We start from the raw sequence: 14,446 nt of genomic DNA, 5'->3' as shown, positions 1-14,446 counted from the left end.
TGATTTGCATATGTGGGACAATCCTTGCCTCCCAAGAATAAAACCCACTTGACTGTGGTGAATTAACTTTTTGATGTGCTGCTGGATTTGGTGTGCTAGTATTTTCTGAGGATTTTTGCAACTGTGTTCAGGTACAATGGTCTGTAGTTTTCTTGTGTTTTTGTCAAATTTTGGTATCAGTATCATACTAGTTTCATAGAGTGAGCCAGGAAGTAGTCCCTCATCCTCAATTTTTTGGAGTACTTTCAGTAGGGTTGGTACCAGCTGTTCTTTCTATGTCTGGTAGAATTCAGCTGTGAACCCATTTGGTCCAGGGCTCTTTTTTTTTTTTTTTTTTTTTTAACTGATTCAATTTCCTTACTCATTACTGATCTGTTCAGGATTTGTTTCTTCCTGGTTCAATCTTGGGAATTTGTGTTTCCAGGAATTTATCCATTTCCTCTAGACTTTCTAATTTGTGTACATAGAGATGTTCATAATATTCTCTGAGCATCTTTTGTATTTCTGTGGGATCAATTGTGATGTCACTTTTGTAATTTTTGATTGTGCTTATTTGGATGTCTTTTTTTGTTAATCTAGCTAGTGGTTTATCCATCTTGTTATCTTTTCAAAAATGAACTTTTTGCTTCACAGATCCTTTGAATGGTTTTGGGGGTCTCCGTTTCATTCAGTTCTACTCTGATTATAATTATTTCTTCTGGTAGCGTTGGTTTTAGTTTGTTATTATGCTGCTAGTACTTTTAGTTGCAAGGTTAGGTTGTTAATTTGAGCTATTTCTATCTTTTTGATAAAGGCAGTTAGCACTATAAACTTTCCTCTTAACCCTGCTTTGGCTACATTCCAGAAGTTTTGGTATGTTGTGACTCTATTTTCATTTATTTCAAATACTTTTTTTTTTTTTTTGAGACAGAGTAATGCACTGTTGCCCAGGCTGGAGTGCAGTGGTGCATTCTTGGCACACTGCAATTCCACCTCCCAGGTTCAAGAGATTCTCCTGCCTCAGACTCCTGAGTAGCTGGGATTACAGGCACCTACCATCACGCCCAGCTAATGTTTTGTATTTTTAGTAGAGATAGGGTTTCACCATGTTGGCCAGGCTGGTCTCGAACTGCTGACGCTGTGATTCACCCACCTTGGTCTCCCAAAGGAGGACAGTGAGAGTATCTTCCCACTGTGACTTCTCTTCAGCTGCATAATTGTTCTTCAACAGGTTATCTACAAAACCTGCAGTACAATCATACAGAGTATAGAAGTAGAACCTTGGCTCTTAGTGTTTTTGTTGTCTCATGCCTGAAAACCTGAAATACAAAACATCACCTTTGCTGACTAAGAAAGTTCAGTAGTGAGAATGCCAGAGGAACTCAAAATTCCTTATCCTTGAACTATAACCATAGGAGTGGAAGTATCGGAATCTTCAGGAAATTCAGGTCATGGAAAGCTAGTAGTGTTGGTATAAGTGTGTGTGTGTGTTGTGTGTACATGTTCCCAGCATCAGGGGACAACAGTATTACTGGTATATTTCTTATGGATCTTATAGAAAAAAAGAAAATCTTAATATGATTGTATAAGAGACCAAATATTGTGGCTCATGCCTGTAATCCCAGCACTTTGGGAGGCCGAGGCAGGCGAATCGCAAGGTGAGGAGTTCAAGACCAGCATGACTGGTAAAACTCTGTCTCTACTAAAAATATAAAAATTAGCCGGGCGTGGTGGCTCGTGCCTGTAATCCTAGCTACTCAGGAGGCTGAGACAGGAGAATTGCTTGAACCCGGGAGGCAGATGTTGCAGTGAGTTGAGATCGTGCTACTACACTCTAGCCTGGGTGACACAGCAAGACTCCATCTCAAAAAACAAACAAATGAAAAAAGACCAAATTCATCTTCATCAATTATTCTTTATGTCAAATTTTACAAGTACATTTTCTCCTGTGCATATCAATCTATATCAGCAATTGCTCTATGCTACATTTAATTGTACTTCTTCAACATTCACATAGTCTTCACAATTTGTTCTTTGTGTAGTATGTTATGTGCTCAAAGATTTAAGAAAACAGAAAAAACATTTTCTTGACCTCCCTAATGGGTAGGTTTATAGATGAAAGTATATTGATATCCTGCACTTTAGTTACTCATTGAACAGGTAGGCATGAAATTTAAAGAAAAAGTATGGATTTAACTATTACTTAAATAAAGTATGAATCATTACTTTGATTATTGATGGTATCACTCTTACAAAAGTGTTTTATATTAGGACATATCCATTCAGCTATTTTACATAACCAATGGAAATAATGTAATCCTATATATGTAATTACATTATTAATAAAAAGATATAAAAATAATACCTACTATCATAAATCAAAATCAAAATAAGCCTAAAATAGCCTATTTTTAGGCCAGGGGCAGTGGTCACACCTGTAATCCCAGCACTTTGGGAGGCTGAGGTGGGTGGATCACTTGAGGTCAGGAGTTCGAGACCAGCCTGGCCAACATGGTGAAACCCTATCTCTACTAAAAGTACAAAAATTAGCCAGGTGTGGTGGTGGATGCCTGTAATCCCAGCTACTCAGGAGGCTGAGGCAGGAGAATTGCTTGAACCCAAGAGAAAGAGGTTGTAGCAAGCCAAGACTGCACCACTGTACTCCAGCCTGGGCAACAGAGTAAGCCTCCATTTTGGAAAAAAAAAAAAAAAAAAAGCCTATTTTAAAAAAAACAAAGACCCCACTCCTCAAAAGTACTAGAGTATTTTAAAATCAGGTTTTTGGACTAGGCGCAGTGGCTCACGCCTTTGATCCCAGCACTTTGGGAGGTCAAGGTGGGTGGATCACTTGAGGTCAGAGTTCGTGACTAGCCTGGCCAACATGGTGAAACACCATCTCTACTAAAAATACAAAAAATTAGCTGGGTGTGGTGGTGTGCACCTGTAATCCCAGCTACTTGGGAGGCTAAGGTGGGATAATTGCTTTAACCCAGGAGGTGGAGGTTTCAGGGGGCCAAGATCATGCCATTGCATGCTAGCCTGGGCGACAGAACAAGACTGTCCCAAAAAAACCCAAAAACAACCACAACAAAAAAACAGGTTTCTGGAAAGAAAAACATACATGGCTCAACTCGTACTCCTCTAAGTCAGTTGCCTGCAAAGAGAAAGTATTCTCACTCTTCCACCATGCCAGAATTCTTAGAGGAGCAGGACCCCATTTGGTACTGTCTATCATGGGGTAGATAAGCCTATCTAATTCTGACGTTCAGTATCAGGAATTGCCTCTTACAGATGAAACCTTCATTCTCTCTTTTGTCCTTTATCAGTGTAAAAGTAACATTTTGCTTCTCCCTCTGGTAACTCTTTTGCTTTATAGGTTGATTCAGGACTTGAATGGAGAAAAGCATTGCTATTTATTTGACCTCAAAGATCCCAATACTCTCGGAAGCATTTCAACTTTTTCTAGGATGGGAAGAAAAGAACAATGCCAACTAAATGTGACATGAAGTGACAAATGTGACATAATGCTTGTTTAATGGCATCCTTTCTTTTTCATGTTTTGAGACAGCGAAAACTAATAAAGTAGATGAATTTGGATGGGAATGTGGGTCTTTTACCTCTCAATCAGACAAATGGTCTATTTTCTTTTGTTACTATACAATACTATTTTGCGAAAGAGAGAAATGTTCTTTCCTAAGCCATGGAGTCTAAGTTTGGCAGTGCACCAAAGTTATAATTTGATATTAGATGTTAAAGCTGAGTGTATTTTAGTTTTTTGGCTCCTTCATTTATGAAATGGCAAGTTACCTTTATAAGTTGGGACAGTGTCCAGCTTTCCTTTTTTAACTTGTTGTCTCTCCAAAGGCCGGACTATTGCCACAGGCCGCACTTTGTACGAATTAAAATCCCGTTTGTAGGTAGTACCAAGATCAATCTTCCCTTGTTTTGGTTTATATTCTTCCGGCACATGGTGAGGCTGTTTAACTATTTCATAAGGATGATAATCCAACCTGAAATATATAAATTTGAAACATAGCCTCACAAGTTCTTTTATTTCTAATTATTTCAATGAAGTATGGAAAACGTCAAGGCTTTTTTTTACTTGGAAAGTCTGAGAAGATATTAAAATGGTAATAATTGATAAACTACTTGAAAGAAGTAAATGAATTTTCATAAGGTCCTATCCAGTGACTAAATATTTGAGAAAAGTAAATATATCAAAAATCCTAGTTTTTAAAACATCATTACAATAGATCTCAGTTAATTGGATCTTCAGTAAACAATATCCTCAAGTAATTTATTTTTTTTCTAACCTGGAAGGAAATTTCAGGTAAAATTTACTAAACCTGAAAAGTTTAAAAAATATATTCCCCCTGAGTCCACTTTCTCAAAGTCCCTATTCATTCTACTTAGTCTCCAGAAAACTATTTTGGCATACTTTCTTCTTTTTGAATTCATGCTGTTTTCTCATTTATTGTTAAATGATTAGTAACTCTGGTCTTTCGACGTAAATCACATTCAGATTATAGATGTGAATGTTCCTCATCTTTGGATCCCCCAGAATTCCTTGTCATGGATGGATGCAAGCTGGTAATGCAGCCAACCTGGGCGCTATATAACATTATGTGACAGAGGTAGTACTGCAGACACTGAGGTAAAAACTGAGGAATGGAGAAGAACACAAACTTAGACTGATCAGACCGCCTACGTCCAAATCCTGGCTCTGTCATTCACTAGCTGCAAGACCTTGGATAACTTCATTAACCTGTTTATGCCCCAGTTTCTTTATATATTATATGGGACAATAATATCTTCTATTTCACAGAGTTGTTTTTAAGGATATACACACACGCTTTTAAGACTGCTTGGTACATAGTAAGATCAATATGGTAGCCACTACTGTTACTATCCCAAGACTTCGTGGATTGCTTTTTTCTTCTGGACTCTATTGGCACATCACTCATTTTGTGATTAAATTATCTTGTATTAATCAATATTTGTTGCATATGTCTGTAAGTTCTCCAAAGAACCCAAACCCCTCACTGAATTCTTCTATTCACAACATAACTTCTTAGACTAATTAACTGTTTTCTCACCACTTCCAATCCATTTCAATCTGGTTTCCAGGACTGCCACTTCCCTAATACAGCTCTAAGGTTCACCATGTCTTCCATGTGATTAAATTCATCGAACATTTTCAATCCTCATCTTACTTGACCTCTCCAGCAGTAACTGACATTATTGTCCACACTGTCTGTTTCTAGGAAACTTTCTCTTCCTGACTTATCATTTCTTGCCAGTCTCCTATGCAACTTCATCTATTTTTACTCAGTCATTAAATACATGTTAGCATTCCTCAAGACTTGGACCTACCTACACATACTTCTTTTCATTCACTGTTCACTCCTGAGGATAACTCTTCTACTCCCACAGCTTCGATTACTACCTAGATTGAAATAACCCTCAAATTTACATCTCAGCTTAGACCTCTTCTCTGAGCTCCATACCAGCATCTATGATGGTCTCTTAGATATTCAATGGCAACTCAAAACTTAATATGTCCCCAATCAACTCGTTATTTCCCCTTAATAAATGTGGTCCTTTTTGCTTGTTCTCTATTTAAGTGAACGCTATCACCATCACTTCAGACACATAGTCAGAAATCTAGGACTCACCCTTCATACCTCAATTCTCTCCCCTATCTAGTTCATCATCCACTACTGTTAATTTTGCCTCTAAATCTCTCTCAAATCTAACCACTTTTCTCCACATCTGCCACTACCATAATATGCAAAGTTTTTGCAACAGCTCATTTGAATCACTTTAATAACTTTCAAAACTCATTTACCCACATCCACTCTAGTTCTCCCTCCAATCTTTGCTCCACATGGCTCCTGAGTAATTCTTTCCCATGTAAATCTGATCAGGTCATTCTTGCCCTTATCTCCCAGCCTCTTCCTTAACTTCCTTCCTCCCCAACTTCACCTATCAAAAAACAAAGCAGAAAAACCTTCATGGCTTCTTATTACTGTAAGGACATAGATGACACTGAACATGGCTTAAAGGCTCTGCCTGGTCTTCACTAGCCTCAGCTCTCACCATGCTTCCTCTTGCTTTCTCTGCTCCAGCTGGCCCTCTTTGATACTTTTCTCCTTTTCACGCTCCTTCCTGCTACACGCTACTCTCTCTCTCTCTGCTTGGAATGCATTTCCTTCCCCCTCTTAATCCAGCTAATTTAACATCCTTCAGGTTTTGACTTATTTTTCTTATTTCCCTGATAAAGTCAAATTCTTGTTCTGGATGTCAAGGTACCGGTGCCTATCCTTCATAGATCTTATCACTGTTGCAATTTTAGACTTATTTTGAGTAATGTTTTTGATTGCCATCTCTAATAGGTTGCAACATCTGTCAGCACAGAGATCATGACTGCTTTTGGTCACCACTATATCCCAGGTGTCTAGTATAGTGCTTGATGCTTAATAAATGCTTAATAATTTTTTATTTAATGAATGGAGAGTAGTAGAAATCACATACCTCTGCCTCCCAAGACATGTCAGTTGTTCTTTGCTCTTCCCAAATACTAACTAGAGGAGAATAGGCTAAAATGCAGTCAGGAAGTGAGAGAATCAGGAAGGGAAAAGCAAAGCAAAAGCTTAGAACTCTCAGTTTCTCTGCTTAGACTAGTTAAATGTTAGAAAGTATACCTCCAAACCCAAAGCCGCTTTCTATGTAGTAGTAGAGGGTGAATGCAGTCTTATTCATCTGATATATCTTGAAACATTTGATGTGTCTAGAATCCTACTCCTTCAGGGCAGGCTTCCTGCCAACTCTGGCAGTCATGTAAGTGAGCTATAACAGTACTGCTATAAAGGATCCAAAATCTTGTACAAGTTCAGACACCTCTTTACACAGTCACTTCCTGTACTATACAAAGGTACAGAATGCTTCTTTTTTGTACAGATAAATCCACTTTCTACTGCATAGTCACCACAGTCAACATGAGGGAGTCAAGCAAGAGTTTCAAGCTCCTAGATTATGAATCTTAGAAATACTGCTAGTTTCCTAGTGAAAATACAAAGAAAAGATTCAATGTCGTACTAAGTGAAGAGATGACAATTTAAGAAATGAATATTTTAGTTTTATTGGTATATTTGGACCTTTGGGACATTTCTTGCTTTTTTTTTCAATTATTAAGGCTTATTTGAATAAGTCAACTGGGGAAATTCAGAATTGAAAAGCAATTGCCTTTTAAAAGAAAGATATGGCAGGTTAAATTTTCTCAATTTCTACACTTAGAACTGGTTAAAAGCAAAATCTTTGTTCAATAAACACAAATATTGTAAAATTTATTTCAAATCTCTAATATGAACCATTAAGGCATCAAGAAAGAAATATTAATAAAGTGAAGAAAAAAGAGCAACCATTCCCATTTAATCAGTCTCAACCAGTTATTGAATTTCCTCATCTCACTTATTATAATCCATAATTATCTTAGTTTCATATCTGGACTTTCCCACAACACTATAAACAACAGTAAAGCAAAGACCGTCTCTGTTTTATGTTCCATGTCATCCTCAGTGAGCAGTCCAGTTCCTGACCTATTGCACTGAATCAGTGGCAACAGAATCACTAGCAATGCTGGTTAAAAATGCAGTTTCCTGAGACCCACTCTATTATCTACTGGCTCTTTTAGATGGAGATCTGGAATCTGCAATTGTAACACTTCTAGATGGCACTACTGCATACCAAAATCTGAGGACTAAGTAAAATCTTCCATCTGTGGAAGAGCCATACACCTACACAAGTAACTAGAGTCATCAAAGTATTATTACTGCAAGGAATGCCTGAAATGTTAAAAACAGAAATATTAGACTAAAAGTTTGAAAGTTTAAAGTACAATAATAAAAAAATAAATAAATAATAAAGAAAAGAAAGTTTGTATCTTTGCTATATAAGAATGAGCTGCATCTGAAATGAAAATGGCTAACACCAAAATCTAAAGCTGTTAGAGCATTTTTAAAACTCTAAATTATACAAATATGATGTACAAGTCACTAGGAAGCAGGAACTTCAACTTGTGAAAGGAAAATAAATATTGGGGCCCCAAAATCACTAAGCTAAGGGGAAAAGTGAAGCTGGGAACTGCTTAGGGCAAACCTGTCTCCCATTCTCTTCAAATCCCTCTGCTCACTGAGATAAATGCATATCTGATTGCTTCCTTTGGAGAAGCTCATCAGAAACTCAAAAGAATGCAACCATTTGTCTCTTATCTACCTATGACCTGCAAGCTCACTCCCAGCTTCGAGTTGTCCTGCCTTTCCGGAACGAACCAATATTCATCTTACATATATGTTGATTGATGTGTGTCTCCCTAAAACGTATAAAACCAAACTGTGCTCTGACCACCTTGGGCACATATTATTGGGACCTCCTGAGGCTGTGTCACCAGCACGCACCCTCAACCTTGGCAAAATGAACTTTCTAAATTAACTGAGACCTATCTCAGATATTTGGGGTTCATAAACTTATTGACATTTTTATACTTAACACCAAGATTGTACCTTGAATATAGTATATACATTAACGGTTTAAATAAAATAATGAGTAAATATAATACGTAATCCACCTAACTGACAAAAATACAGATCAAAAAAGGTCAGTCCAAATGAAAAGTATAGGCTTAAGAAGATTTGTGTTCATCACTCACTGAACAAATACTGGGTACCTACTATGTGCTAGTAGGCATTGATATTAGTTTTCTAAAAATAGAATGCTGAGATAACAAAAGACTTAGTTCCTGCTTTCATGAAACACTGAAACCAATCTAATGATAAATAACAGGATGGTACTTTGGGAGCTTACATAGAAGAATTTTACCTAATCTGAAAACTGGATGAAGTGTCAGAGAAGGCTTATTCAAGTGATAATTTAGTTGAGATCTACAGATTGAATGAGCTAAGAGAGGGAAGGAAAATTGCAGGTAGGGAAAATAGTATCTTGGAAGACTCTGAGATAAGGAAAACCTGGAACTTTGAAGGAAATGAAAAATGGCCCATGGGATGGAGCATAAAAGTGAAAAGGGCACTACAGTGAAAATGAATTAGAGAATTAAGTGATTTGTTTTATGTGACTACCAGAGCTGGCGCCAGAGGAAAAGGCAAGTAGGCAGGATAAAAAAGGAAACTTTATTAGGTAGCCAATGTATAGAAAGAGGAGGCGAGGTTCACCGGTCTCTGGCGGCGGAGGCCGAGGAAGTCGCTCTGGCGTTCTCCCGTGAGGTTCCCAGGTCCGCCTCTGAGGAGGGGGCCGAGGAAGTTTGCGCCGCGTGCCTGCCGGAGCGGCTTTTATGTCTTGGGCCTGGGAGTGGGAGGGCGGTAGGCGGGATGTGGGCAGGTCGAAGGCCCTGTGGTGGGCACCGCCAGGTAGGCTTCAGTTTCCTTGGTCGGGGGTCATGCTGCACCTGCGCAATTGACCTGTGTCTTCCCCTGCGTGGGAAAGTTGGTGATGAAGAACCCGGAAGTACGCCATCTTAGTCACCTTTGTTCTTTGTTTCCCTCTCCCTCCCTCCAGACATTAAGTAGTGAGCAAACCATGCCCACACATGGTTTTGATAAGGATTCTGGTTTGTGTTAAACACAATGGGAAAGTTTAAGAGTATTTTAAGCAAAGAAGTGATAGGGTTTGGTTTGCATTTTAAAATCATTTGGGCAGGCTGAAGTATTGAAAACAGATCACACTGCAAAAACTAAAGTAGATTCAGATATTATAATAAAGTGACTGCATTCCTCTAGGTCAAGCTTGTCCAACCTGCAGCCTATGGGCTGCATGCGGCCCAGGATGGCTTTGAATGAGGTCCAACACAAATTCATAAACTTTCTTAAAACATTATGAGATTTTCTTGTGTTTTTTTTTTTTTTTTTTTTTTTTTAGCTCATCAGCTATGGTTGGTGTTATTGTATTTTATGTGTGGCCCAAGACAATTCTTCTGCCAATGTGGCCCAGTGAAGCCAAAAGATAAAACACCCTGGTCTAGGTGGTAGTAACAGTGGAAAGTAGATAAATATGAGATATTTTAGGAAGTTAAAAAAAATAGAACTTTTTATGTCCCTTTTTCCTTCTCACACTTTGTCAACCTAACTTAATTCGTATTTTTCTGTTTTTTTTTCAAGTTGTGACTTAACTAGTCTGTTGCCTATTAAATTGGTTCAACTTACATCAACTAAACAATAATTTAAATAGCTAGAAAACTTTATTGACACCAGAAGAGTTGGGAGAAAAATAAGTAAAGCAAATAGTTACTAAATATTTACTTAACTGTAGTTATTCCTTCCATTTTACCATGGCATGCTCAAATTTCTTGCCTGGGTTTAAGACTCTGAACTGGAAGAACATTGTCATACATACGATATTTTTCCAAATATTCAGTTGTGGGGCAAAACACCCCCGAATTTTCATAGATCCTTGTGATTCCATGTGGACAATGATGTCACCTGTGTAAAAAATCAATGGAAAGATTAACCTCAAAAAACATTTTGTGTTGTAATTGCATTTTAATCAAAGACCTCCAATAAACTCACAGTTTCTAAATTCTAGAGCTTTACTGAAAAACCAAAAACTGGGCTGGGTGCAGTGGCTCACGCCTGTAATCCCAGCACTTTGGGAGGCTGAGGCGGGCGGATCACAAAGTCAGGAGATCGAGATCATCCTGACTAACAGGGTGAAATCCTGTCTCTACTAAAAATACAAAAAAAATTAGCCGGGCTTGGTGGCGGGTGCCTCTAGTCCCAGCTACTCGGGAGGCTGAGGCAGGGGAATGGTGTGAACCTGGGAGGCGGAGCTTGCAGTGAGCCAAGATCGTGCCACTGCACTGCAGCCTGGGCGACCCAGCAAGACTCTGTCTCAAAAAAAACAAAAACAAAAAAACCCCAAAAACTGTTTCCTCTGTAATGGTGTTTACAAAAACAATCTATAAATAATGGTCTATCCCTACATGGTGGAAGCACAGCAATTAAGTGTCTCATAACAATTTAGTGTCTTGTTACACTTTAGAAACTGAAAAACTAATAGGGAATTTCCCAGGCTCTTGCAGAAAGGTTCCACATACAAATTAGGTTTCACCTGCTACATGTATTCACATGATACTTTGACTCAGAACAGAGCTACATAAGGAGAGTCAAGGCACAACATTTATTTTGCTTGCATGAACGTAATAGAGGCAACAAGAAATTGGAGTTAGAAGTTGTTAGGTGTCATCTTGATTTACGAGCTGGTTTCCTAACTTGGCAGCTTCTTGACCATGGAAGAGATGAGTGATTCTACAGTTTCCAGCTCTGTTGCAATTTTCTGATTATGGCAGAGGCAGTGGCCTCTTGTCAGTCCTGTTTTGTGGTAAAATTTTTGGAAGTTTTTCCTGGAAGCTTATTTTGAAAATGATTTCTTAAGTTCTTCCAAGTGAACTATATATATATATATGTGTGTGTGTGTGTATATATATATATATATATATATATATACACTCTTTAATAAATTCCTTTTTGCCTAAACTAACGAAAGGAGGTTTTGTTATCCATAACTAAGAACCTTGACCAATATATCATATAAGCTAATAGTATACAGTTATTTAAGAGAATGAGGGTGACCTTTATGCATAGTCACTGGAAGATGGTGAGATTGTAAATAGTAAAAAACTGGATTGTAGAATAGTATGCTCAGAATATTCTTTTTGTTTAAAAAAAATAAAATCGATGCAGGCCAGGCGCAGTGGCTCATGCCTGTAATCCCAGCACTTTGGAAGGCCGAGGCGGGTGGATCACAAGGTCAGGAGATCTACTAAAAATACAAAAATTAACTGGGTGTGGTGGCATGAGCCTGTAATCCCAGCTACTCGAGAGGCTGAGGCAGAAGAATTGCTTGAATCCGGGAAGCGGAGATTGCAGTGAGCTGAGATTACGCCACTGCACTGTAGCCTGGCGACAGAGTGAGACTCTGTCTCAAAAAAAAAAAAAAAAAAAAAAAAATCAATGCACATGTAAAACAAATCTTAAAGAACATTTGTTATCTGTGGAAGATAGAATTATGAAGGTGTTTTATAATATTATAGATATTTTACAATATTATGGATTTTTATGACACCTCTTGTGTATTTATTGCATTATCAAAAAATAAAAATAAAACCCTTAAAAAACAAAACAACCACAACCAAAAACAAAGAAAAAGTAAAATCACACCATTCCAAGGGTAGCCCTCAACATAATGAAGACTGAATTTCCTAAAAGTTGAATGAGAAAGGAACTTGCATTGAATGTAAATTAGGAAAAAAGTAAAAATTTTCTCCTGCACACCAGTCTGCAGATTCATACACCCAAAGTTAATTTGTTGATATTTTAATCTACTTCTAATTACGAACTGTGTTTATTATGAGACTATCAAATAAACTGCTTTCCATCAACATGCAGGTGTTTTCTTTGAAGGGGATTCCAAACACGAAGGGACTGACACCTTCATATTTACTTAGCAAATAATGATCTAATCCCTGGGTCAACAGTAAAGCTGAGGAAGGAGAAGACTGTTTCTAGGTGATGGAAGGTTGTTAGGCGGGACTCAGTTGTATTCTAGGTTTCAGGGTGGGGACTACTGTACTGCCTTTTCAGTCAGGCGGATCCCAAAGAACTGCTGCCTGGACGGGAATGGGAATATGGTCTGGCTGGGAGGACAGAGAGCAGATGAAATAAAGTGTGATATGGGTTGCAGACTCAGGGCCTTGAGCACTGTTCTTTCTCATCTTTGTGGTGAGGGATGACGGGGTGGAAATGCATTCTCCCAGTCGGATCATATCCCACTACTCACCAGTCTTATATCCCGTCGCTGCTTCACATATATTATTTACCCGGCCTGGGTGGCATTTTAGTTTGCATCCTTGATTGGGAGTCTCAGGGGCTACGAAGAAACGTTTTACCCCCAGGTAGCGGACAGGTGCGGAGCGAGTATTCGTGGAGCGGAATAAGTGGGGATGTCGCTGCGTCCTCGTCCCTTGATCTGCGGGGGACGGCCATTCTCAGGGTTCCAGAGGAGCCACCTCCGTGTACCTAGGCCCTAGGTCGGCTCCCAAGCGCCCCGCCCGCCACTACACCAGCCATTTCTTACCCGCAGATACAAATCTGACACAGACACCAGCTCCTCATGCTCTTGGCTCCCATGCCTTCCTCCACCGCGCCTCAGCACTTGCGGCTTCTTCACTCCCACAGCGCCCGCCGTAGTCAAGGCAACACAGGTATGCCTGGTGACAAACCCGGCGCCGGCTTCCGGTGGCGCCAGAGACGCGCGGGTGAAAGGTCGAGCGTCAGCCGGCCCGCCCCCTGGCGCGCGGGCGCGCCGGACCCGCAGAGATCTTTCCGTTTCGGAAGCTCTTGGTGTGGCTGCGACCCCAGAGGAGAAGCTGGGCTCGTGGGGCTGCTGCCACCGGTGAGTGCGAGCTCGCGCTGGGGACTGGCATCTTCCTTGGCCAGCCTCTGGGCGGTGCTTTGAGGACCCAGCTCGCTGCCGCTCTGAAGCGGGAACGGGGTCTGGCGTTGAGCCCTGGCTGGGAGCGGTGGTCCCCGGAGTGTGGCTTCCAGTCTGGGGCCTGGGCGGTGGCCTGTCTGTGTGGACCAGCGATGCTCAAAGAGAACGAATCCGGGACCCTGCCGAAATGAAGGGCATGTAGTGTAGAGGTTTTTCCTTTTTATTTAGAAAGGAATGAAAGACCTGCAGTGCACATGCTTGAATAATAAGCACGTGACCGAAAATTTTGTTAGGGCTCCCTGGGCAGGAATAAAGCTGGGTATTCCACCTCGCGCGAGGACTAGCGAGAATGTCAGAATGAGGGACTTGGGGGAAGACTGAAGAGAGAAAGGGAGCATCTTCTTCAGCATCTTCTCTCCCTCCTGCATGCAACCCTTCCTGTACGTGGTCATTGGCCTGGAGAAGTTTACCCAAGTACTCCTCCACCGGCAGGGTTACTGGTGTCACTCTGCACCCAGCGGCCTCGAGCTGCATGATTCATCGCAGCCTTCGGATCCGGAAGGATGAGCAAACTCCTTAAGTTTATCGTGCTAGGATATTGACTTTAGTGCTCGAATGGGACTTAGGTCTAGGTGGTGTGTCTCATCAATAAACATTCACTGGGTTCTTAGTTTAAGGGGTTTGAGAAGCCTTGCTACCTCCTAGGATTTATTATTTTTTTCTTTTGCCCTGACCTTTAACCTCTGGGCTAATACTTACTTAATTTTTAGTCACAGGAAATAAGTAAACCATGGTGCTCAACAGTTTGGATAAGATGATTCATCTCCAGAAAAACACTGCCAACATCAGGAATATTTGTGTTTTGGCTCACGTTAACCATGGTAAGAATCCTTTTTAAGTGCTTGTTTTGATAAATAAGGTGATTTGTTTTTCTAAGACCACCAGAGTGGGCACAAAAGAACCAGCG

At 40.0% G+C, this 14,446-nt stretch overlaps 2 protein-coding genes across 9 annotated transcripts in view; one reads left to right on the top strand and one right to left on the bottom strand.

The window, feature by feature from the left end:
- Positions 1 to 13,270, bottom strand: part of LOC111531062 (stabilizer of axonemal microtubules 2-like) — a 25,046-nt gene extending 11,776 nt beyond the window's left edge. Inside the window, exons 1-5 of one of the 5 annotated variants that reach the window (XM_026448335.1) lie at positions 13,123 to 13,270; positions 12,826 to 13,014; positions 10,384 to 10,469; positions 6,514 to 6,563; positions 3,787 to 3,989 (exon numbers count right to left, since the gene is read on the bottom strand). In XM_026448335.1, the coding sequence (XP_026304120.1) occupies positions 3,787 to 3,989; positions 6,514 to 6,563; positions 10,384 to 10,452 (322 nt within the window). In that variant the 5' untranslated portion in view covers positions 10,453 to 10,469; positions 12,826 to 13,014; positions 13,123 to 13,270. Of the gene's footprint in view, positions 1 to 1,039; positions 1,299 to 3,786; positions 3,990 to 6,513; positions 6,564 to 8,202; positions 9,465 to 10,294; positions 10,470 to 12,825; positions 13,015 to 13,122 lie in introns of those variants that run through there. The other 4 variants (XR_003306933.2, XR_003306932.1, XR_003306935.1 and 1 more) reach the window with 4 other exon arrangements.
- Positions 13,271 to 13,300: 30 nt separating this feature from the next.
- The window catches only part of LOC111531066 (elongation factor-like GTPase 1), a 48,487-nt gene continuing 47,341 nt past the window's right edge, over positions 13,301 to 14,446 (top strand). For all 4 annotated transcript variants that reach the window (XR_002728125.1, XR_002728124.2, XM_023198282.1 and 1 more), the window contains exons 1-2: positions 13,301 to 13,440; positions 14,250 to 14,360. Coding sequence is in view for 2 of the 4 variants with exons in the window: in XM_023198282.1 (XP_023054050.1) it covers positions 14,270 to 14,360 (91 nt within the window). In the remaining 2 variants the exon portion in view is untranslated. The remainder of the gene's footprint in view (positions 13,441 to 14,249; positions 14,361 to 14,446) is intronic.

The sequence above is a fragment of the Piliocolobus tephrosceles genome, chromosome 6 (genome assembly GCF_002776525.5).
Source record: "Piliocolobus tephrosceles isolate RC106 chromosome 6, ASM277652v3, whole genome shotgun sequence".
In the NCBI taxonomy this organism is placed as follows: domain Eukaryota; kingdom Metazoa; phylum Chordata; class Mammalia; order Primates; family Cercopithecidae; genus Piliocolobus; species Piliocolobus tephrosceles.
This window is presented reverse-complemented; position numbering and strand designations above follow the sequence as displayed.